This window comes from Anomalospiza imberbis, chromosome 4, assembly GCF_031753505.1.
Source record: "Anomalospiza imberbis isolate Cuckoo-Finch-1a 21T00152 chromosome 4, ASM3175350v1, whole genome shotgun sequence".
NCBI classification, from domain to species: domain Eukaryota; kingdom Metazoa; phylum Chordata; class Aves; order Passeriformes; family Viduidae; genus Anomalospiza; species Anomalospiza imberbis.
The window spans coordinates 53,194,773-53,219,031 of NC_089684.1; the positions used below are offsets into that span (position 1 = coordinate 53,194,773).

The following is a 24,259-nucleotide window of genomic DNA, read 5'->3' on the forward strand; positions in this document are numbered from 1 at the left end:
TGTTGCACCAAGTTTAAATTCTTTTAAGGCTGAGACATGTCAGACTGCGCTATGGGAATCCTGGGGCCAGGGAGTGAAGGAACCTTGTCTGACTGTGTGAGTGTGGGGAGTGTAGGGAGTCAAGCAGGGCAACTGTGGGCTCAGTGGAGCTGCCTGTGAAGGGGCTTCAGTCCCAGCTCAGGTGCTGTGGCTGTGGCTGCCAGAGTGGCACCTGGATGGCTGGACAGAGAAGTTTCTTTAACACTCCTTGAAAATGTGGAACAAAACAGGCTAATTTTCAGGGTTTGAAAATGCTGCATCATCTACTTTTGATCTGATTAAGGATCTTGAGGAGTTTCCCAGGAAATTAAGTTTTTAACCTTTACTACTTATACAAAAGTACACTAGACAAGCCAGGACAAATCCAAAAATATATATGTACTTTACTATACCTATTCCCCATTAATAAAAATATAAAGAATTAGAAATACAGGAGAACTTGTAAATCAACTGCAAAATAAGATGCACAGAAATGAGGAAAATCCATCCATCTTGTACAAATGTTCATGCACTAGGCAGTCCCAAAGTCAATCATAGATTGTTATGTACATAAACCTAAACGAAAGTTGCAACATTTTATTACTGTATATGTTTTTTCTTTTTAATCATCTGGGACTGCCTTAGCTCCTCAGTCCCATGGGCATATGGGCAAGCTTCAGAAGGCAAAGAACAACCATCAGGATGATGAATGAAAAACCAACAGAGGCGTGTTTTAAATGTTTCAGCTGAAAGGCGCCGCTTCACTTCAGGTTTAGTTTTACTTGGTGATTTCTCTTTTCTCCAGTCACGAATATGAACTCTCCCATTTAGAACTAAGATTTAAAAACAAACAAAAATTTAGCTGTTAATAGACATCCATGGCAATTATAGTGGAAAAAATTGTAGTGAGAGTCTGTAAATAAAAAACATTCTACAAATGGATTACTCAGGCAAAACCAGATGAGCCATTTGTACAGAAACAGACAGAAGTACACAACAAACCAAGACAATGTAGAGACAGTACAAAGACAATTTCCCTGAGGGATGTTTTACTGGGATGCTGAATACTTTGAGGCACCTTTGCCTCATCTATGTAGAGGTTTGTTAGTTCATTTTAAATATAGCAGTTGGGATCATTTAGACTAAAATCATCTGAACTTAGATTGCAAGTTCTAACAAAAGAAGATTCAGCTTCAAGAACTGTAATTTTTCCCATGTTTGTAACTCTATGATTTCACATTTAAAATGTGATTACCAGTGTCTCCTACTACTTTCACAGTTCACTGACCAAAAACGCACTGCACCGAGGAGATGAAAAGTCTCATCCTTCACGTGAACCAACACTGAATTATCATCGCTTAATAAGGATTTAGCACTTTGGGGTTTTTAAATTCATTTGCTGTGCTAGGACCACAAACTGCACATGCACACACTTGTGAATCTCTGCCAACTCCTTAAATCAGTAAACAAAACAGATGAAAGTAAGTTAGCCAGAGAAGAAAAAAAAACAGATGACAGCAGTGAAAATGAAGAGGGAAGAATCTGCCACTTTTAAGTTGCAATGCTCTGTATTTTCATATTCTGCTTCAATCAAACATTCTGTATCAGACACTTGTAGCTTGGAATAGTTAGCCAACATTATTCTGCATTCTGATAATTGCTATTCAGAAAGTAACAAGTCCAGTGAAAGCTGAATATCACATAGTCTGCCCTGGATGAATTAATGTCTCCAGGCTTCCTTGTGATTCACAGACAGATCTGAACTCATACTAAGCCAATCAAGAAGCAATTTCAGCTGAGCTTTAAAATCCCTCGCAAAAGACGAAGAAAAGTTAGCACCTATTTATTATCAAACACAATTTTCCCCTAGAAAATCAGTCTTGTATTGGACAAAATACCTGATCTAAAGAAACTGCCATCGATCAGTTATTCTAAGACCCACTTTTTGTTTGGAGTTTGTGTGTGTGCATCCATCCATTTCCATGTTTTAAAAGAAAAAAAAAATTCAGTTAAGATGACAAAAGAGCTGTAGCCATGTTCTTCTCCGTCCTCCTGGGCAGGAGCAATGACCTTGGAGACCACCAGAAGTTTCTTGTTATGGTGACATGCTATTAAGGGAGGAATCACGTGGTCTCTCCCCAGGCCCAGTGACATAAATTACTGAGATAGGCTAGGATAAAGTCAGACCTTTCTCCATAGGTAATGGGCACGCAGCCTCCAAGCCAATTTAAAATGTTCATTCCATTTACAATGTAACACGTTGCAAAACTGATTTCAGCTATTCCTAATGATAAGGAACCAAATCCAGACACATAATAAACTCCATGTGACCAACTCTTTTTAATGGATAGTAATTCAGGAGAATTTTATCAGCAAAGTGACACAAATATTTCGTGGATGCTAAATATAGTGGATCCACAAATATTTAGTGGATGCTTAAGTTGTCCACTGGCAACAAACAGGTTGCATACTCAGGATTACTTGCCATGGATTGATTAGTTGAGCAGTATTTTACAGGAGACATAGAACTGTTAGGACATAACACACTTTGAAATTTGAAACAGCTGCAATACTGATGAAACCTTGAAGATCTCATATTACTGCAAAGCTACATTTTAGTTTTGCAAAACCTCACACTGACAAAAAAGCCCCAAACCAATTACACAAAGCACACTGTCACCACACATTACAACAGGGAAAAAACAGCCCAAACCCAAAAAACTGCTATCAACAAACCCAGCCAGCCACGGAGACCTGCCACTGAGTTCCTTCTGCCATGCTACCACAAGCTACACAAACACAAGCTTTATAAACACATCAAGCCTCACAATTATAGATTCTTAAGGAGGCTAATTTTGTCTTATGTCAGCATTTACACTTTGGAGCTTGGTGAGGTCAGACTAAGCCTCAGTTAAATGTTTTAGTAAAATTGCTACGTATTTGACAGCCTCAAAACAATCAGTACTTCACAGGAAGAAACCAAAACAGAAGGTCAAAGAATAGCATCAAATCAGCCACTTAAATAAAGGTTTGTCTTTTCAGATACAGTCAGTGTAGAACGTTTTGTTGATAGATGCTTTACCAGTCTCATTCATAAGAGTTTTACTAACAATATCTTGGAGCAATGGGCACATGAAGAATATTCAGCTTTTCACAAAGATACAAAAAGCAGCTAAAAAACACCACCATAGTAATTTTTCATTTATGTTTAACAGTATATAGAGGAAATAAAATAAATAATTAAAGAGAAAAAACCCAAAATTCAAAACTCCTTTACCTTCAAATACTTGACGATTGTTCTTGAGTAGTGTCTGCAGGCCTCCATATTCACTTTTCAGCTTTTTTAAAATCTCTTTATCCAAGTGTTCTGCCACTTCTCTCAAGGAAAGGCTTTCTGCAATAAAAAATGGTAGAATTATTAAAAACTTTTCTCTATAAAACCTTAACACAATTCAACTTCTATATAAGGCAATGATTATGAGAAGAATGTCAGAATTATCCACTAGGACTGCAGCAACTTTTTTCTCACATTATGATATATGGTATATATTTTATATGTATATTGTCTATAAAACAGCAGCTTTCATTTTACAGGACTCAGATCAGAATTTCCATAGTAAGACACACTTTTTATTTGCTCTGCTTTTTTTACAGTAGCATGTAACCCTCACTGCTATAAGCAGTGTTTATAAGCATGTAGTTGGAAGACTCAGTCAGTAACATATGGCAAACTACAAGGAGTAAATAATAAAAACAGATGGAAGAAAATGGAAAGATGATAGTAGTGAGAACTGACTGCTTATACAATTAACAGCAGTTTAACATTCTTTTTGTTCCTAAAACTAAACTAAAAAATTCTTAATCATGTTGTAACCTAATGGCACTTCGAAGGACTTCTTACAAACTCCTATAGAATTATAGCTAAAGATAATGTTAATATTCTAAACCATAATATTCTCCCCAAATAGGGTAGAGTTGTGGGTTTAGTTGGGTTTGGTTTAAAAAAATTGATTCTATAACAGTATTTAAGTGTAAACCAGGAAAAAAACTCACACCAATTTCAAAATATTCTTCTGTGTGCAATAAAACATAGTGGAAATAAAAGCATCTGATTGCAGCTGTACCATTGTCAGTATTCCCTAACAATCTGTTCAAACATGTAAATTTGCTGGAAAAGTCATGTTCTACCAGCTGAAGATTGTGTAAAGGAAAGATACCCTCACCTCCTTGATTCCAGGTATTCATATTTCCACCCTGCTTATCAGAACGTGATTTTTGAGGGGCTGTATTTAACAGCAAGTTCGCCACATTGAGAACTACTTCATCTACAAAATCCCGAGGGAGGGAAACACAATTTCTGATTTGTTCTACTTTTTCTCTGGGTTGAAATCCAGGCATCCAAATTGTACCAGCTGTCTCAGTCTCATCTTCAGGAGGTTCTGAGCCTGCTTCTTTGCACAGACCACCAGAGTCAACTTCATGGTTAAATCCAACCCTTCTGTCCCACGTGGCCACAGCAGAGGTCCGGCGACTGTTAATAAACTGTGTTATCTGCTTGTCAATCAGAGCATGTTCTGCAGCTGGATAGGTCCTGCTTTTTCCAATAAAGCTGACCTATTTTAGTAGAAACAAGTAAATCACTATCAGAATCCTGTACTTGAAGCACTCAGCCCCACAACCTCCACATGTTTATGCAGGTTTCTCACTACCTAGACTACCTAGAATAAAATCCAGTACCAACTCAATGCTCAGTAACACCTGAGGGGTTTTTAATTCCAGTCTTTGAATATTGGTGCTCCAGAAGAAATCCAGTAAACAAATCATAATCCATCATGCTTTACAATCACACAGCAAAAATATTGTTCCTGACCCTCAGATTATTTACAGTCGGATACCTCTTTCTACTCTGAGAACATTTAATTTTGAATTTCACTGGACAAGAAAAGCAGCAAAATTAAGTACAAAAAAGTAAGACAGGCAGCTAGAAAAATTAAGGCAAAAATTAAGGTTTTTAAAGTTTTTTCATCATACAGAGTGACATAAGAGAAAATCATGAAAAATTTCGTTTTTTCCTGTTTTAGGACCGTACCTATAACATTAAGAGTAGAATTTCCAACATAACAACGAGTATTTTTAATCTCTTTTCAGAGTATACTGTATCAAGTAATGAAGCTGACTACAGTCTTATCTTACAAGAATAACAATGAACAAACATCCATATGCCTCAAACAGAGCAGATTAAAAAAAATAAAAGACAAAAGCCCCACAGAGGCCAAAATTACCCTTTTTGTTGACGGAATTCTAAGGCAATCTTCTTCTACATTAAAGCCACATACAAATCCAACTTGGGCAACAAAATCAAGATATTCTCTGTACTGAGTTTTATTGCTTTGTCGTCGGCTGTATTTTCCATGGAAATCAAAGAAGCAGCATGGCAGCACAAAGTAGCAACATGAATAGGAAGACCTACAAGAAGGATAAGAAACTGCTGAACAGTAAGTTATCTCAGAAAACACAAAAATTTAACAAACTATCTATCAGACAAAAGCAACAATGATATTTATTAAGGAACAGAGCTTCATGTAGTACTTTATATACTAATTTATAAAGTACTTATTTATATACTTATTTATAACTTATTTGTACTTATTTATAACTTATTTATAACTTATTTATACTTATTTATAACTTGCCCTTTCAGTTGAACTATTAGTTTAGTCAAAAATACCATTTTACTAAGTATTTGATGCTGCAACCTACTTTGCCAACTTAGTTTGCAGAAGTAAAACTTTAAATTATTGTTGCTGGTTGTAAAGAGCACAACAGCTCAAGGGGAGGCAGAAGCATAAGCTTGTATTTACAAGAAAAAAAAAACAACAACAAAACCAAGCAGCTTCATGTATAAGGAATAAAAAACAGTATTGGTTTTTGAATTTCAAAAGCAAAATGCTGCACTGAATTCTATGAGAAAGTTAAGTACTGCATCTGTGCTTCTCCACAGAAACACTGTAAAAATAATCAACTTGCATCAAAAACAGCCAGTCTTACAAGAACAACAGGTGTGGAACCAAAGCTGACAGTTTTTGATCAAGCCTACATAGGTAATTATGGGGGGTTTGTTTTGTTGGTTTTTTTTTCTGCCCGTTTGTTTTTTTAATTCCTTCCATCCCACTTCCCTCCCTCTGCAAAAATACCTAGCTGCAATTACAGGTATCCACGGTGTTAACTCATCTGAATGGTTTCCTATGAGCCAGTCAGTATCTGGAAAGAGATGATTGTCACCTGGAATGATTGTAACTTCCTAAAAAACAGAACATCACAGTAAGTGAATCCTATTACAGGTTTCTTTAAAGCATTTTATTGAAATCACTAAGCAATAATGTAAAGTAATACCAGCTGACAAATACAAGGTGAGTGAGCACCACAGACACCAACAATGTTTTCCTCAGTTAGCAATTTTTTATAGCTACAGAGAAGTAATTAAACACACCCACAAAACATGGGTCAGAAAAACAGTGGAATAACAACTCTGATTAAGATATCTAGCACTTAAATATATATAAAGAAATGTCATACACTAAATTATGATTTCTTGCCAATCTCCCTCTGTCACTTGTATGCCTGAAGTCAGTTTTTCAGAAAGGCACTTCATTTGCTGTCTTGCAGCCTGTAGGACTCACACAGCAATTAATCAGAACACAGCTTCATCATTATTTTCTCCTCCTTCAGAGATGCTGCCCAAATCAAATCCTAGTATACAGAACACCACTCTTCACATGCTACCATTCACATGTAATAAAACAGTAACAAGCAAAAGAAACCCCAAATAAAACCAAGAGGATCAATTCTTCATACAGGTTAAATTCAAATGTTCTACAGTGGCTATAATGTTTGTGCTTCACAAATACACCTCACTTTGAACTAAGTTCAGCAGAGAAAGTACTGAAAGATGTTGACACCATGGAAGTAGACACTCTTCCCTGAAAATGTGTATGAACACTAAAAAAAATATTGGGCAAATTTGAAAAAAGTTTTAGATTTGAATTTCCAAAGTCCTTTTGGAAAAATTCTGAAAATTATGCCCATAATCTTTTTTTTATATAGAAAAGATATGTTTTAAGAGCTTAAAATTCACATGTACATGCAAAGCAGTATCTGTACAGGAATTAAAAAATAAAATAAAACAAAACCCCTTATTAGGGAATTTCAGACTATGTTGGTTACTTTCCAAATCCCTCTTAAGAATCATTATGGTGATTGTTCACTTAAAATTGTTCACTTTAAACACTACAGCTCATTTTTAGATATGTATAAATATTTCTAGATAATGAATGTAACAAATTTTTTTTGCAGATAACTGGATGTTAAATTACCGAGCCTTTGGTAAGTGTTTTCTTAAGGCTGATTAAACATGTTACTCATACTTTACATTTCAGTTTTGATCATTCAATTTAGGCATAGCATGAATTATCAGTGCCACACTGCCCATTTTGACAGTCACCCCTAATCAAATTTGTATTCACCACGTCTGACAGCAGTTTGGAAACACAGAGTGCCACCTGTTACATCCATTTAGGTTGTCAGAATTGTACTGAACCACACAGGTGGCAACATCTACCCTGCAACTTGTGCTGTAAGTAAAGATCAAAACAAAATTAGCTTCAGGGGTAACAACAGGCTGTGAGCAGGTGCTTTTTCCTTCTGTGGCTCCTATAGCCACAGGAGCCTTGCAAAATCATCTCACCCTTCCTGTTCACGGTCTAACTCCTTCCAGCATAAATCAACACTTTCTTCAGCATATATTTTCTTGTTTCTTTCTGGGCAGAAAAAGGAACATGTAACACAAAGATAGAGACAATGCTGTTCATCATGATCAGATGTGACTTCATACAGCACAACAGGAATTATGGAGCACCACAGCTTGATGTTTTGGGTTGTTTGTTGAAGCTTTTCAGTAAGATCTGCTTCCAGACTGCAGTAAAGGAATACAGCAGTTTTGGCAACTTGTACCCAAAATGGCAGGGTGGCAAAGAGAAGGCTACACAACACTGAAATCTGTGACCTCCCATCTGTGAAATTGATGTTCTTTCCTAATTTAATGACTTAGCATCCTCATTGTTGAATAAACAATTCTTATTATGTTGAATGAACTTTAAACAACACTACTAGAGAATAACCACAGGTGGAAAATTATTTTACTATATTGGGAGGTGACAATTTTTGACAGAACAGAGTAAGAAATTTTAGACCTGCAGAACAAAAAACCAGGAACACCTCACCTCAAAAGGGCAACTGCTCAGTAGCACTATGCTTTAATGAGTATCAGATTATTAGATTTAATCAGTATCAGAATCAAAATGAATGTTTCTGTGCTCAAATTGTTCATAAAAATGATAACATGAAACTTGAAATATAATCCCTTTTGCAGACTCATTTTCCTGTTCATTTTCGAAGGCTATTATTGCAATTATTTAGGTTGACTCCTTTGAGGTTCAACAACACTTTTGCCCCCAAAACAGAACATTGCACTACAAGCTCAGCATCACTTTCAAGTAATTATCCCAAATTATGAGTGGCTTTATTACCTTTTATGAACTAGTGGTGCAAATAAAGCTGCTTAATATTGATCATCTGGTAAAAAGAAAGCTTGTTTCATGGTGTGCGTATCTGTACATGCAGTAAGAAATCATGCAAGTGGTTCTTGGCTGAGAAACAAGCAAGTTGCAAATATGCAAGGGTACAATACAATATTTTTCTCATAATTCCCTTTACAACTTACTTCACCCCCAAGGGATATGGGTAGCATCATACCAAACCCATGGGTCCCTTTAGACAACTGTGTGTAACCCAGTATGCTTCCTTACACTTGCATCAATACAGCCTGAAACAATGAACAAATGAATAAATGTACATATCAGCAAAACTGACATACATTTACATAATACCTCTAAATGTGTCTCTGGTCCATACATGTCCCATATCTTTCTTCTCCTCACATCAATTCCTCTGCCTGAATGCTGAAATATTTGAACAACAAAAATACTCAATTTAAGTACTACTTTTTTCAGAAATTTCAAATAGGTTCAGTAAATGTACATATTAACTTCAATTATTTTATTCATGTTAGAATTTAGACACATAACAAAAACCAGCTTCATCATTTCAGCTGAATACTTTTATTCCCTTTCTTCCCTTTGAAATATGAAGGGAATAACCAGGAAACCTTAAGAATATATCTGGTTCAAAATTTTACCTGGGCACACCTACTGAGACCACTCTTGAAAATCTCTGTCTCTCCAAATGTAAAAGCAGAGGTGTTGATTTTTGGTTTGCTTGTTTTTAAATATCAAAACTTTCACAAAGTTCCCACAATGCTCAAAGAAGGATGCTACTCTAAGCAGTCCTTGTGGAGAACCACCTTTCAATTACTGAAATATAAACACTTTTTTCCCTGTCTGAATTAAAGGGAAGAGGAAATACACTGGAAACTAAAGGAAGAAATGAAGAATGTGTAGTATTTGAAATTCAAGAACCTTGTGTAGAGCTAAGAAAAATCGATTACTAAAAAAAGTCTCATAAAACTCTCATACATGATTTTTTTTGACAGTCAATGTTTGTCAGCACTGAATGAATGACTGATTGAAAAATCCACATGGAAAAAACCAACAGCTTATGTTACACAAGTTTTCAGGCCACACAAGAATAGAAACCTTGTGCTAGGAGAACTTGGAACATTTCCCTACTCCCCCAATGACATCCCTTCATCTAATAAGAGATATTCATTACCTCTATAAATTTCCCCATGTTCTCCCAAAAGTGGAAAATGCTTTTTCTGAAACAGACAGATCCAACTTTAATGGGTTTTGTTTAATCTCTCTGTTCTTTCAGAACAGTTTCTATTTCAGAAACTATGCCTCAACAAACTGAATTATGCTTATGCTGTTGCCACATTTTTACTGCGAAAAGTACAGTATGCTCTAATTCTAAGGATTTTTTAATTAAGAAATCTCAGAACTGCTTTCAAAGATAGAGAAAATCATTTTATGACATCACAAGTAGAATTCAGTTTGGATAAAAATAAGTTCATGAACACATCTTGTGAGAGAGAACCTATGTCAAAATTCCACATTCTTTTTTGTATAACTATAGGACTCAATTACTTTTTCCTCTTAGTTTCTTACCTCAGAAAAAATAACCCTGAATTTAAATGAAATACACTAATTAAGATAAATAAGTGAATGGTCTAATCCTCTGGTAGGATTTTCTGTTAGTAACTAGTGTGAAAAAATCCTGTTTTAGCAACATGAGTTAATTCATTTTGGCTATTTGCATGCCAGTGAAAAGGAAAGCATAACAAGAATACCGACATTAGTTTTTAATAATTATTTTAAAAAGCATTCTATTTACCCCTTCATTGTTTAGAATATGAACCAGCAAACCATTTCCACATCCAAGATCTACAAATGACTGTTTCTTGGTCAAACCTTTTTCTTTTCTCTCTTCTTCCCAAAGTATCTAAGACAAGAAAAGAGGACATATTAGACTTCTGCTCTCAAGTTTCCTTATAAGAAACCATCAAAGATTATTGGAGATGAAAGAGGAAACCTGGAAATGCAGACTTGACAGAAAACATTCACTGCACTCACAGGTAAAATAAATTTAGGGAAAAAAAAAGAAAATCTAAAAAAACCCAAAACAAAACAAATAAAAAAAAACAAACAGAAAGCCACTGTTTATGGAGTGAAACAAGAATTATTTTGCAAAATATCAATAGTTTTCTAAGTGCTAAGCACATTCCCCACTCCATTTTGAGTCACTGGGGTTGAAATTAATCATGGCTTTACAACTCTGGGCTAGAATGAACATAAATGTAAAATAAGTTGCTAAAACAATGGGTGAAAGAGAAGAACGGTGGAAAGCAAGGGAAATAGCAAGTAAACTTCATTAGTGTCTCTGCAAGTTACACCACAGATACATTTATATCCACTGTACTAAAGAAAGCATTGATGGCAGAGCTGAAAATAAACCCCAAAATATTCTTTATAATCACTTGGTGATATACTGGTACATGTAACTTCCCTTTTACTGAACAAAGCAACAGTATTACCTAGCAAGTTAACTGCCCCAAATTCTACATCAGCTAAGGGACCCCAAAGCTTTTAGCCAAATTCTAGTCCCTGATCTATACATAAGTAGGTCTTTTTACACAGATATTTCATTCTTAATTAATAAATGCCTGTTTCTCTGCAGAGCATGAATTAACCTTTACCATTTTCCAACTCTTCTTCCCTCAATGAGAAGTTAGAGACCACACATTCATAACTCTGCACTCTGATTTTTCACTATGACTACCAAAAATCTTGAAGAGTATTTAACTATGAAAATTAGGAATTGTAACATTGTCAGTTTTGCTAGAGGGAAAGAAGATGAAGATAAAAATAGTCTGCTAACCTCATGGATTATGTTTTTAGATTTACCAATCATTGCACTTTGGCACTCCAGGCAGTATCCCAGAAATCCCTAATTACCTCCTACAAAGATCCTTCCTATCCTCTACTTCCTGCAGGATTTTTCACAACACAACAGCTATGTCCTTTGCCATGCCCTTGGACAGTGGGTGATCTCAATATGATTGGAAAATAAAATGAGGTCACATGCAGGTGCCATAAACCCATAAAAACTTAACACTGGACCTACTTTTTCTTAGAAAATCACCTGTGTAATGTACTTCTAAACAATTACTTTCATACACTATCAAACGGATACCTGAACATTTTGCAGCGGGTTAGGTTATTAATAATATACTTTAAGTTTCCATTTACCTAAGCTGCATATTGAATGATTTTAATGACTTTCTGAAAACTACTGCTGTATTAGCCAAAACATAATCACTGTAAACCAACATTCACATGTATAAAAATGCTATCACTCCAGAATTTTCTTGTGGCTACAACCAAATTCCTAATTTTCAACACTGAATATTAAGATGGTGGTAAGAATGGTAAAGATGAGTCTATTACATAGCTCTTTCCACAAGCCAGTATCTAAAGTTAAACACTTAATTAACAAAATAAATTACTCCTCAGTGAGTACTGTAAATGAGCAAACTTACTCAGGAATACTGATTTAGGTAAGATGCTACAAGTATAATTCAATGTAGACATCCTCTTACCACACCCTGGATGGCAAGCAAAAATATTTATGTGCCTGCCTTTTAAAAACCTGAAGTTTCTAAGAACTGCAGGTGGCAGAATTTTCATAGAATCTTAAGTAGGTAGATGCTTGAAAAAACTGCACCAAGCATTTATCTGCACTTCTAGCATCTGCAGTTGAGCTAATTACACTTGAAGATGGAATTTGAGCTGAAATTTTATCAAGAAAAGGCACAGCAGTGAAAAACTGTAAGTTTTTATTTGTTCATAGTATAAAATGAACAAGTAATAGAAAAATTTATAAAACAATCAATCCTAATCTCTATCTTATCACTTCTACATTAGTGCTTTTGGCTTTCTTACTTAGAAAATAAATAAATCTTATGTATGTAGATGATAAATTTCTTGTGACGGAAGACTGAAAATCTTCATCATATCTTCATCACTTCTTCACAAAGAAGTTTTTGTTTAACTCTAAAATTATTTTCTTTAGAGAGGTTCTATGATTAGGTAACATAACCTTAGGACATATTATTAGGAAAAGCATTTCCCTACCAGCAAATAAGTGGCAATGGCAACATCTTCATAAACAAATTTCGCCGGATCTGTCACTTCAGGCCACACCTTCAGGAAAAAAAAATAGAATTAAAAAATAGATATAAATTTATTTTCTGCACCATCTGAAATAACCTCAAAAATGCTCAGGCACAGCTGGACTTCACAGATTTGGCATCTTAACCTCATTAAAATATGCCCAGAGAATATAAAGACTGTTTGATTTAACCAAATAATAAAGTTTCTAAGAACATTTTGGCTCCACAAGTGCAGGTCACAAGTAAATAGCTGCATCTGTTCTGTAACAGACCATGTATCTTTTGCTTAACTTTCTCATGAGAAAAAAAAATCTTATCTATACCACTGCAACATTGAAAACATGAACATTTGTAAATTTCTTTTCACAATGAACTAGAATTATCCTGGCACAACACAACATGAAAAATCAAAATCTGAAGTAGGAAGACAGAAAGTGTAAGTATTGTTCCTCAGTTCCTTTGTAAATGAAGAATTGAAACAAAGACTAAAATGGTCAACACCAGCAATTCTACTGCCGAACTCAAGACTGAATCATTGCCTTACCCAAAACTCTAATTCTCCTCTCCTATGTATCTTCCTGTTAGTACAGAAATATTAACAGTAAACATTTTCACTGTATGTTTTACAAAAGCATTTACCATTTTTTTTGTTTGCAGCTAGAGCCAAGTTTGCAGAATTACAGACATTACTTCATACAGCACACTGCTGCTCTTCAGGATCTCCAGGATAAGAAAAAAAGAATTACAACGCTGCTCCTCTAACTCAAAAACATATTAAGATAGGTTAAATTTTAACCTCCAAAGATTTTGGAGAAGGAGGTGTTTTATTTATGCCTTCTAAAATGTGGCTTTATTCCACTGACTTACTGCCTTCTTGTTATCACAAGTGATACATCCTGGGAAATGCCTAACTCCTCAAATATTCATTGTGAATTTGGCTCTAAATCCTGATTTTCCAATTAAGTTCTTCCCAGTAGTGAACTGTTTTATTCTCTATATATATCAGAAAAGCTCCCCAAAACACAAACCCAAAAACATACATTATAATTAAATTGCTTATTTTATTAAAAAAAAAAAGAATTTATTGAAATAAGCCACTTCATTACACACACACACAAAAAAAGGAAGGATTATATTACTGCATTTACTGCTAAACTTACCTTTACCATCTCTTTGTACTTCTCTTTGAGGTCCTGATAAACCTTGCTGTATTTTGCTACTGAAATGAGTGAAAGTGTACTTTTAAACTCACTAGGCTTTTGCTCCACAGACCATTTAGCCAATTTGGACAAAAGTTCATTTCCAAGCCATGCTAGTTTGGGGTACACAATTCCATCTGCAAACCAATCTTCTGGAAATGGAGCTACAATAGACACAGACCTTAAAAACAAACAAACAAACAAGCAAATAACTTAGTATAAACAGCATTTCATCACTTCAGCTATATCAAGGACAGAGAAAACAAAGATGAAGTGGAGAAAAATCAGCAGATCAGAGATATAAAATCAGACGGGAGAATAAGTAAATATGTAGAGAAACAAAAGGAAAATAAACCAGTGAAGTTACTGAATAATGGAACAGTTTCCCCTGAATTTTGTTAGCTCATTATCTCTCAATTCAAACATTGTACATAAGAGTCCATGCTGCACTTAACACAATAAATGAGGAGTCAGATATGATGAGCAATCTGATTTCACAAGATAGCCAAACACTAAACAGAGAAAGCCAACTTTTGAAATTTCTGAAAAAGAACATGCAAAATTAAGAGAGAAATATATCCATTGTCACAACTCATTATTCCATCTCTAACTTTATTCAGCTTTTATTAGAGCATCCCCAGATGCTCAGGACCAGCCTGAATGGTCTACATTTCAAAGACTGAAGTTCAGTCATTTACAGCAACTCTGGTTTGACCCTCACCCTTACTAACACCCACACACCCTTTCTAACAGGCACTGCTATCCTCGTGATCAGAAGAGGCATATTTTTTCTAGACCACACATGGGTACAGTCAATGTTCACATTCAAAGGTGAAACAGATTTGGTTTACACTATTCTGGGTATTGTAGATGTTTCTTTTTAGAGAACACTATGCACTCATATCACATCACTACTGTAATTTACTAATCAAGCAGAAAATTATAAAATCTAAACTGCCTACATACCAATACTAAACCATTGTGTGACTCTTGCAATAACTTATTGCTTGATTCCTCTCTCACTCCCATACTTACCATTCCTCATCTTTTATGTGTTTAAGTTGAATTTGATAAATATTGCACTTTTTAACCTGGTATTTTCCTTCACCGTTTTCCTCCAAAGGCAGAAAGGTCACAGTTCCATTGTAAATATCTGAAAAGATATGCAAATAAGGGTTTATAATTCCATGGTGCAACCCACCCTGATTAGCCCCAAAATGAACTTCTGCCTGCAAACCAGCGAGGCAAGATCTAGGACAATAAAGGATCACAATGCCAGGAATAGATCTGCTTCTTGGTGTTCCTGACATCTGAAACCACCAGATGATTTGAATTCTCCAAATTTAGTATTCTATGGCATGATGTTTCCAAAATGTCTAGGGCTGACCAGGACTACTCATTTTCATCACACCTAGCTATTTTAGTAAAGACCAAACAATAAGATTTTTCTAGTATACGACTGCTGCTTTTCCATATCCCACAGCAAATCCAGAGTCCTGGGAAGCAGGTGTATATGCAACACTACTTCCTCAAAAAACTAAAAAATCTTTTTAGCTATTGCTTACCCAGGGCAGTTTCTTCAGAATAACTTACTAAGTACTCAGTTTTGAAACTGGTTTTTGAATTACCATCAAAACAAACGTTCTTGCAAGTAAAAATGCTATATTGGCTACCTAATCAATTTTCAATGGGCTCCAAAATTTTCTGAGTTAGGCAAGAAAGAATTAATTAGCAGTAGAGCAAATGTTAAATCTTGCTATCTTGTCCCATCCTTAGCAATTCCACCTCTAACATTTTTAATTGTAAAAAAAAAAAATTTAAAATCTCCCAGGCTTTTTCTTAGAGATGCGCTCTACAGATGCAGTTCAGAGCATCTTCTCTTAGCATCAGAAGAAAAAATAAATCAAAACTACAACATATATTATTTTTCTTGAAGGCATCAGATAAGACGCATAGGCCTCAAGAACATCCCAAGTGTGTCCCACAACTGACTATCTGAATTGTAAATCGAGTTGCTTCTGGAATTCTGATCCTTTCCAAAACATTACTATTAGAATTTAATCTGTATCCACATTTTTTCCAAAATTTATCTTAGAAATTGTGTCAAGTTCTACCCTATGTAAGTTTCTGTATATTAGCAGGATTTATTGGAGCATATTACCATCATAGAGTGTAAAAAAACACCACAAAGCAAAACAAAACCAAAACAATACAAAAAAAACCAAAAAAAAAAAAAAAAAAAAAAAACCAAAAAAACAACACCCAAGCCCAACAACAGATAAAACCCAAGTTGAGCTTCTTTCTTAAGCAATACTAAGCACTATGAAAGTTGATACAAACATTTCTACTTGGCCGGGCAGGTGCCTCAGCTGCCTGTGTCTTCTGTAATTCCGCATTTCCAAACACTACAGTCACTCCTGGCAGGCCCGTCCTTAGGGCTGCGCTACGAGCAGCGTTTGTGCGCGGGCAGTTTACTCGCGACAGGAGCTCCTGAGTGCCACAGCTCTTTTATTTGAGCCGCTGTATTCATGTATCTCAACTGCTGAAATGTCAGTGACTCCTGGCGCAACAGCGAAAAGCAAAGATCCACTCTAAGCACGCGATCTGGATGGACAAAGGTCCCTCCTCGTTCCCACAAAAACGGCCTTTCTCTCATCTAGGAGACAATCTGTGAGGGGACAGGTCCGCGACACCCCGGCCCCTCACAGCCGCGCAACGGGCCCGGCCTCCCGCCGCCCTCAGCGCCGTCTCCGCTCACCTTGCACCGCCAGCTCCTGGGCCGGGGGCGGGCCGGGGCGGCCCCGGGGCAGCAGCGTCCTCAGCACGGCGCGGAGCTCGCCGCGCCCGCCCCAGCCCGTGAGGGGCGGCGGCAGAGGCAGCTGGCCCCGCACCTCCCTCCAGAGCCGGCCCAGCTCCGCGGCCCCCGCCGCTCGCCCCTCCTGCCCGCCGCCGCCCCCGCCTGTCCCCGCGGTGGCGAAAGATGGCGATATCTCCCCGCCCTCGCCCAGCGGCACCGTCCCCTCCGCCTGGACAGCGGCGCCGCTCAGCCGCCTGTTGACCACCTGCGGCTTCTCCAGCCACACGCGCATGGCCGCCCAGAAGCCGTGGGGCAGCGCGGAGCCGCCGGGGTCCCGCACGGCCGCCGTCCCCACCGGCTCCATCCACCGCCCGCTGCCGCCGCGCTGCGCCAGGAGGCGGAGCGCGTCGCGGGCCGCTCCCGTCAGTTCCCGAGGCGGAGACGGAGGCGGCCGCAGGTACGTACCGAGTTTCCTGGCCCCGGCCTGCGGCCCTGAGGCTCCAAGTGCCGCAAGAGACCGCTGCGGTGCCGTCCTGCGGCTGAAAACACGGGGAGCCGCCAGCTCCCAGCAGGGCGTGAGGCTGGAGGGCCGTCACCGCGTGTGCTGCTCTGTCTGGGGGAAGGTCTGCGCTGCTGTGACAGCGGGTACAGAACAGCTGCGCGAAAACGCCTCTGGAGAGCAAACTCCAGACCGGGACGGCTGACTGACACCGCGCAGTCAGCCCGGCCGACCAGGCAGACATCTCGGTACGCCTTTTTTCGCAAATAATATTACGTAGTCTGGTTTTGCCCTGCCGGAGCAGAGGCCACGCCCAGCGTGAATTCGGCCGCTGGAGCAGCGGCTGTGCGATGAGCCCGCACAGAAGCCGTTCGTGCCCTGCCTTTGCCCTGCCCGGGGTTGTCCTGCTCTGGGCCACTGCCAGCAGCAGATTGCTCGGAAATGCAGAGCCGCTAGAAAATAAAATAAAACACTGGATGTGTCATCTCTTGGCCATAAGGGTACAGTATCATTATTCTTGACAGCTACCAAGTGTCCGAGCTGTGTCATTATTAAGTAGGATAGTTGAGGGTAGTACCGTGCAAACTGTCCTTTGCCCTCGTGATTTGTGACCCGTTTTTGGTGCCCGGGTATGAATTTAAATTACTAGCAGGAGCACTTTCCACGGAGAAAGGTTTCCAACTCAACATTTCGTAGTGAAACTTAAGCAGTTCTTTGCAAATGGAAAATAATGTGTTTTTTACTTCCGCCTTCACACACGTTTCAAAATTTCAGAGCAGGGCTGAAATTAACACTGAAGTTATTCTTTAGGGCAGCCCACTGTTGCTTTCCTATTGCAACCGCCTGTTCTGATTTTTAATTAGTTTTGAAACTGTTGACTTGGAGACAAATTATATTAAAACATTGCGTGAAGTCAGAGAATTTGTAATATATTTTAAGTACAGAATGCTTTTCTTATGAACTCTTAGGTTTTCTCAGTTGGGTAATATTACTGATTTGCACTGTAAATAAAGTTAGATGCAATAGCTGCAATATTACAGTGTAATTTTTTTCTCTTTTCTGAGTGAAAAGCTGCCTGATTTACCTATCCAACTGCTGCCTGATTTACTTATTTTCCAATTACAAGTGTAGTATCTGTTTATTTGGCTGGAGGTTGAAACACTTTCTCAGGATCCTTTTTTTTTTTTTAATTTTCTCTCTTTCCAACCCTGTTGCTCAGTACTGGAGCTGCATCTTCCTAGAACTGACTTGGAAGTCACATGCAGAAATACTATCCCGCTGTTCCCTTTTACTATGTTTGTACTGCTCAGAACTGGAGCATGACCTCCACAGAAGGATCAGGTTGAAAGAAAAGAGAGGTATCAAGGAAATATATCAAGGTGATGAGGGGAAAAAAAGGGATGGAAAAAGCAGGCTGCTGAAGTAGTTTCTGTTTCATTATGTTCAAAGTCTATAGTGAGCCCTTGGCCAGCCCTGGGCCAGGATATCCTACCTATAGCTTTGAGTTGCTCCTTTCAGCCAATGCTGTTAAATCGTGGCCAGCTTCTGCTGCCCTGTGCGATGGGTTCTGCACCCTCCAGGCACAGCAGAGATCTCTGCCGTGTGTGGTGACAGGGATCGCTGGGGGTGCCGTGAGCAGCACAGGGCTGTCCCAACACCAGCTTCTGGAAGCAGCAGGGGATCAGCATCTTAATTCTTTGGGCCAGGCTTTAATGGAAAGCAAGTCTCCTCTTCTGAAACAGTCCAGTTGTACCCACTGACAGGGAAATCCTGCAGGGTCTGTGCAGTTTTGTAATGCTGTTGCCTGACCCATAGATGTACACAAAGTTGCCAGCAGACTTACTCCTTTATTTGTTTTTTAAGACCTGGTATTTTCTCACCTGGGTCTTTTATCAACTCATTTCTTAATACACAATATAGTGATAACCAGTGGTGTCCCTGCTTCATATTTAGTTAATATTTTAATAACAAAGACGATGGAATTCATTTATGTTGGATCAAAGGCATTTTGTCTTACTTTGTATCGAGCCAGTTGAATTAGAAAAAGGGAAGGGCAAGCTTTTAGTTGCTTCTGCAGTGCTGTACCCATACATTTAAACAAGTCCATGGATTTAATTAACACTTTAAATTTCTTTTTATGCTTACGACACAGACATATGTGGTGCTTCAGTTTGTTTTTTATCTTTTCTTGTTTGCTGCAGTTTAGCTAACAATGAATCAGAAAGAAATGACTGGCAACCAAAATTCATGGGATAATTTGCTAGCAGATTTCCCTAAAGGCCCACTTTCCAGATATCGTAAGAAAGCTTCCTTCAACTGGAAGGAGATGGCAGTGTTCATAGATGGTGAAGATATCATCCAGCTGAAGGTAAACTTTGCAAGAATTGTAAACCTGTTTTAATTGTGGAGATATCAGTAGAAGTATGTTTTTTTAAAGGGAGTATAGTTAATAATACTCTGTAAATATGGAGCATGAAGAAATTTGATTTGCACGGCCCATTTTCAGAACAGAGCTGAATTTTTAAGCAATCTACTCTGCTGTCTCATAAGACTCATTTAATTACTGAACATCAGTAGAGGGGAGACCAGCAAGTGCATTTCAGAACTAGAGTGTTCATTTCAAATGGAGAAATAACTATATTTTACCATATTTCTTTACTGTTTGCATTAAATCATAGATCACATGGTTTTGCAAGGCACAGAGTTAAGTTCAAGCCACTGTCAAACAATATTTCTGTCTTACTTTGACCTAATTTGCAATGTTCTGTGCTTGCATTAATGCTTATGTGGCACTGCAGTTGGAGATTAGCATGTAAACCTTCCTGAAAGCTAACCCTACCAAGAAAAGAGATTAACTATAGCATAAGAGATGGTGTGGAAATTCATGACTTGGAGATATAGGAGGAGAAAGAATTAGCTTTCTGAAGGTGATGTAGATTTACATAGATTTAATTAATCTTGAATCTTCGCCATAATTACAAAAATCCTAGCAGGCAGATCAGAGAAATCAAAAAGGCCTGGTTCTGCATCTGATTGGTGTGTGTTAGAACAGAGGAAAAAAACCTCAAGTGTTCTGTGTCTGAAGGAGTTTCAAAGCTGTGTGGGCATGAAGAGTTTTTTACACAGAGAAAGGGAATGACTGCCTTTCAAAGGAAAGCACAGGAAGTCTGGGTTTCTTCCTTATGTGAAAGACAGTTAAGAAGATGTGGATATCTTGAAGACACAGGTCTGGGATAAAAAAAATGCCATAATATATTACCTAATACAAAAAGGATCCAAATTACAACATTAAAAGATACACATCTCCACATTGATGGGCTGCATATGATGGTTCCATTAAATGGAGCCTTTTTTTACCTTCATCTGGGAACAGAGCAGTTGTGGTAGCTTAATGGTTTTACCATCATGGCATATTTATAACTGAATGTTAGCCCTGGAGTTGAACCTTTATCCTCAGTCTGAGGGACTTTTGCCCCTTAGATTCTGCCAGCAGCTTAATGTACACTATCTCAATAGATAGTGAAGCTGCTACACAAAACAAGTAAGCTTTGCCTTACTGTTCTTGTAGATCCAGAGTGAATTACTTCATGGTGAAGGAGATATCATAAAATTTAGCAGCATGAGCTGTATATATGACAGATAATTTAAATAAGTTTCCTAACTCTCTAGAATTTTTGCTTTTTAAGTTTGTGTTTTCCAGCAAACAATTGTAGTTTGAGACCCAGTGTTACTCCAGAAGAAAGTTAACTGGTTTTGTTAACGCTTTTAGGTTAATATTCACATGTCAGTTTTTTCCCCTCCAAGAACAGAATCTTCACTGCTCTGGAAAATGATCCTCTCTTTGCACATCATCCTGGAGAAGACTTGTGCCGTGAGAAATATCAGGAGGTGACCTTCCTGCGCTGTAAAAGGCTCTTTGAGTATGAATTTCTCACGCTGCAAGAGATGATGGAGAACCCGTTTAGGTTTTTTAATATGGTGCTCTGCCTAGGAATGTATGATTGGTCTCTATGTCTCCAGTTTTCCTTACATTGTGGTGTAAGTACAGTTCAGGGGCTATAGTGGTGTATGTTTGAATTCAAGTAACTTCTAGTACAATAATTTTCTTGCTTTATGCCTATTATATTAAAACTTGATCTTTTCCTCATCCCTTCTTTTCAAAATTAGTATTAACTGTTTAGAAAGGTCAGAGAGCTGTGGGTAATTTTTGTGGAATCCCACCTGGAAAGTAAAGGTGAAACAGTACAGACAGAGACACAGAAAACATTTTTGATGCTTTCTTTTGTTTACTCCTCTACCTTCTCTCTAGGGCAGCCAAAGAGCTTGGTTGTTGGTGGCTGTGTGTTTGCTTAAGATTTGTCAGAAACTTACCTGCTTGAGCCCCAGTGTCTTAATGAAGGACATAGTCCAAAAATTTGTCACATCAGTGGCTGAATTCTGTTAATCAGTTGTTTCCCAGTTGGGTCTCTCACAAAGAATGCTCAGCATAGCTGGTCAAATATTATTAGTTTAATTAATTAATTATTACTATTCACAAGGGTGGGGAGCATCTAGGAGTTAGAGTTTTGTTGTGTGAATGTCCATGTAAGAAAACTGAAGGTAGCTTTCAAGTCAGCATTCTTGTTTGATCCTGAAGCAGCTACCTTCAGTTCCCAATCTGCAGTAAAATGAACTAAAATAGTCTTTAAGTTGTCCTTTGCTGAAGGACACTAGGACATCACTAAGGACCAGTGGAAAGTATTTCTAAGCATTTGCAATGAAGGCTTAAAGAGGTTAGAGCTGGGACAAGTTCAGTCTTCTATGAAGGGGCCTTGACAAGATCAAATCCTGACTTACCTCCCCCAGCTATAGTCTATTATAGTTTACTGTGCAGACCACTTTCCCTGGTCTCTTTACTGGACATCACTATTAAAAGTCATGTGGAGTTTGTGCTTTTCATCACAGGGCACTGATTTATTCATTATTTTGTTTTTACAGACATTTGCAGGTCCAATTATGAGTGCTTCTAAGAGATTTGCACACATTTTGAAACAAACCTATAGGATGGAGGTAATTATTTCTAATAATTTGTGAGAAATGGACACTATTAGAACTGTGTTTGCACTGTTTGCAGTTTTGTGTTATTTCTGATCTCTTTACATACCCAGGTACTTCTAAATAGCAAAAGAAAAGACCATGGAGCAGTCTCAAGCACTGAGCTCTGACTGTCCTCACTACTAGCTCATAAACTGCTTCCTGGATATGTTTTAGACTGTCCAAGTTAACATGCAGACAAAATTTGGGAACTTTTCCCAAAAGGCAATATAGATGACATTACACCAGCTCAGGCTCTGTCCAGAGTCATTTAAGAGTATCCTGCTAGGATATTCTTAACCTTGTCGTGTTGCCATAAAAATTCCATTCTAATGCTATAAAATGGAAAATAAAAATGTCTTAATGCCACAGAAATACCACATGGAGTTCAGTGGGGACTCAGGACCAAGTACTCTGCAGAATAAATGCAGCCTGTCTGATACAGAAGGTGCCAGTCCTAAACATTTTGTCCAGTCTTGGCATGTGGGCAGCATTCACTGTTTGGCCAGACCCTCTAATTTTGAGTGCACTTAAACTGAGCCTTGTGCTTCTTTTGTTGCTCTTTATCACTTCCTGTTTTGTTTGGTTTTATGGGGTTTTTTTTTGCCAAGTTACTCTCCAATTGCTGAATTTGAAATAATTTGAAAGTCTTGCAGTTTCAATTAATGTAATAAAGTGGTCTTGAACTGTGGCCTCTATCCCCTTATTTAGATTTTTGGATGTTTTGCTCTGACTGAACTCAGCCACGGAACTAACACCAAAGGCTTACGGACTACAGCCACATTTGATCCCAGCACTCAGGTTAGTCCTTGATGCACGCTGTCAACCTGGCTTCCTTTCCATACAAAACTGTGTAAGGAGTTGGTCCCTGCATAGGCTTTAGCTCTCACAGCTGAAACAACTCTCAGTTCTTTACTTGAACTCACAGCTCAGTTTAACCTAAGATGTAAGAAATGCTTCCCAGTCCATTAATCTGCCTTTCTTTTTTATAACTGCTTAAATGAGCAATAAAAAAGCTGAGTTTCAGGCTTTTCAATGAGGTAATGAGCTTTTTGAACTCTGATTTTTTTTCCTTACTAAATGTGTTCTCTCCAAAGTTGAACACAATAAGAGAGATCTCAGGTGCTGGAATGCAGTACAGAATAAAATCCTGGCATTAATGAATGTTTTCAGAACATTGCCAGGGTGATGGAAAAAAAAAAACAGCTGCGACCTGATTTTTATTATTTATATAATTTTCTTTTTCTTTCCTGACTACAGGAATTTGTTATCAATACACCTGACTTTGAAGCTGCAAAGTTCTGTGTTGGTAATATGGGGAAACATGCCACCCATGCAGTTTTATTTGCCCAGCTCTATACTCCTGATGGACAGTGCCAAGGATTACATTCCTTTATTGTACAGGTAGGGTAGAAATATTGTTAATAATTTTATTATTTTGGGGAAGAGTGGGTTCAAGTTAAAGACTCTGTTATGCTGTTATTTATACCTTCCAGCAGATTTTTAATTAATACCTTCACAGTTCATTGGAGTTGTAACCAGGATATTTCTTTTAAATGTTCACTGATTTTATGAAGGTTTTTTATACTGTCAGTTTTCTGCAAAAACTTCTGAAAATACAAAAGAGCTGAAAAGTCTCCAGATGATCATGGTACTTATATAGTTAGAACTCATCTCTGTCATATGAAGTGCTGAAAGTCTTGCATGGGACTTAAGATGATTTATGTCTGCCAATGCCGCAGGCTGATCTACATGAAATCTGAAAACTTCTACCACAGAAATCATTTTATAAAATTAAAGGCATCAGAAAATATGTTGGTGCAACAGAAAACTTGTACGTAGTAAAATGGACTAGACTAATTGCAGACTGAACAAAGTTTATTACAGAATTGTAATATCTCAAAGCTGATTGTTACATAAAAATTCCA

The 24,259-nt window shown here is 37.8% G+C and overlaps 2 protein-coding genes across 4 annotated transcripts in view; one reads left to right on the forward strand and one right to left on the reverse strand.

Annotated features, from left to right (window-relative positions):
- Nucleotides 1–396: 396 nt before the first annotated feature.
- Nucleotides 397–17,158, reverse strand: TRMT44 (tRNA methyltransferase 44 homolog). Its single transcript, XM_068188585.1, has 11 exons — nucleotides 16,721–17,158; nucleotides 14,998–15,115; nucleotides 13,924–14,143; nucleotides 12,726–12,794; nucleotides 10,426–10,533; nucleotides 8,964–9,035; nucleotides 6,213–6,319; nucleotides 5,301–5,484; nucleotides 4,242–4,632; nucleotides 3,296–3,412; nucleotides 397–851 (listed from the first exon to the last, which is right to left on the reverse strand). The coding sequence occupies exons 1-11, from the start codon at nucleotides 17,121–17,123 to the stop codon at nucleotides 619–621; spliced, it is 2,022 nt and encodes a 673-aa protein (XP_068044686.1). The 5' UTR covers nucleotides 17,124–17,158; the 3' UTR covers nucleotides 397–618.
- The window catches only part of ACOX3 (acyl-CoA oxidase 3, pristanoyl), a 32,002-nt gene continuing 24,816 nt past the window's right edge, over nucleotides 17,074–24,259 (forward strand). The window contains exons 1-6 of one of the 3 annotated variants that reach the window (XM_068188582.1): nucleotides 17,074–17,216; nucleotides 19,460–19,626; nucleotides 21,063–21,296; nucleotides 22,236–22,307; nucleotides 23,043–23,132; nucleotides 23,592–23,735. In XM_068188582.1, coding sequence (XP_068044683.1) covers nucleotides 19,471–19,626; nucleotides 21,063–21,296; nucleotides 22,236–22,307; nucleotides 23,043–23,132; nucleotides 23,592–23,735 — 696 coding nt within the window. In that variant the 5' untranslated portion in view covers nucleotides 17,074–17,216; nucleotides 19,460–19,470. Of the gene's footprint in view, nucleotides 17,217–17,261; nucleotides 17,507–19,459; nucleotides 19,627–21,062; nucleotides 21,297–22,235; nucleotides 22,308–23,042; nucleotides 23,133–23,591; nucleotides 23,736–24,259 lie in introns of those variants that run through there. The other 2 variants (XM_068188583.1, XM_068188584.1) reach the window with 2 other exon arrangements.

What these genes read in the sequence shown, in the direction of transcription:
- TRMT44 (XM_068188585.1), bottom strand. Translation starts at nt 17,123, where the DNA reads ATGGAGCCGGTGGGGACGGCGGCCGTGCGGGACCCCGGCGGCTCCGCG. An exon ending in GAATACCTGGAATCAAGGAG is followed by an intron (nt 3,413 to 4,241) that starts GTGAGGGTATCT and finishes TTTTTATTGCAG; the next exon opens with AAAGCCTTTCCTTGAGAGAA. An exon ending in CAATCGTCAAGTATTTGAAG is followed by an intron (nt 852 to 3,295) that starts GTAAAGGAGTTT and finishes TTTAAATCTTAG; the next exon opens with TTCTAAATGGGAGAGTTCAT.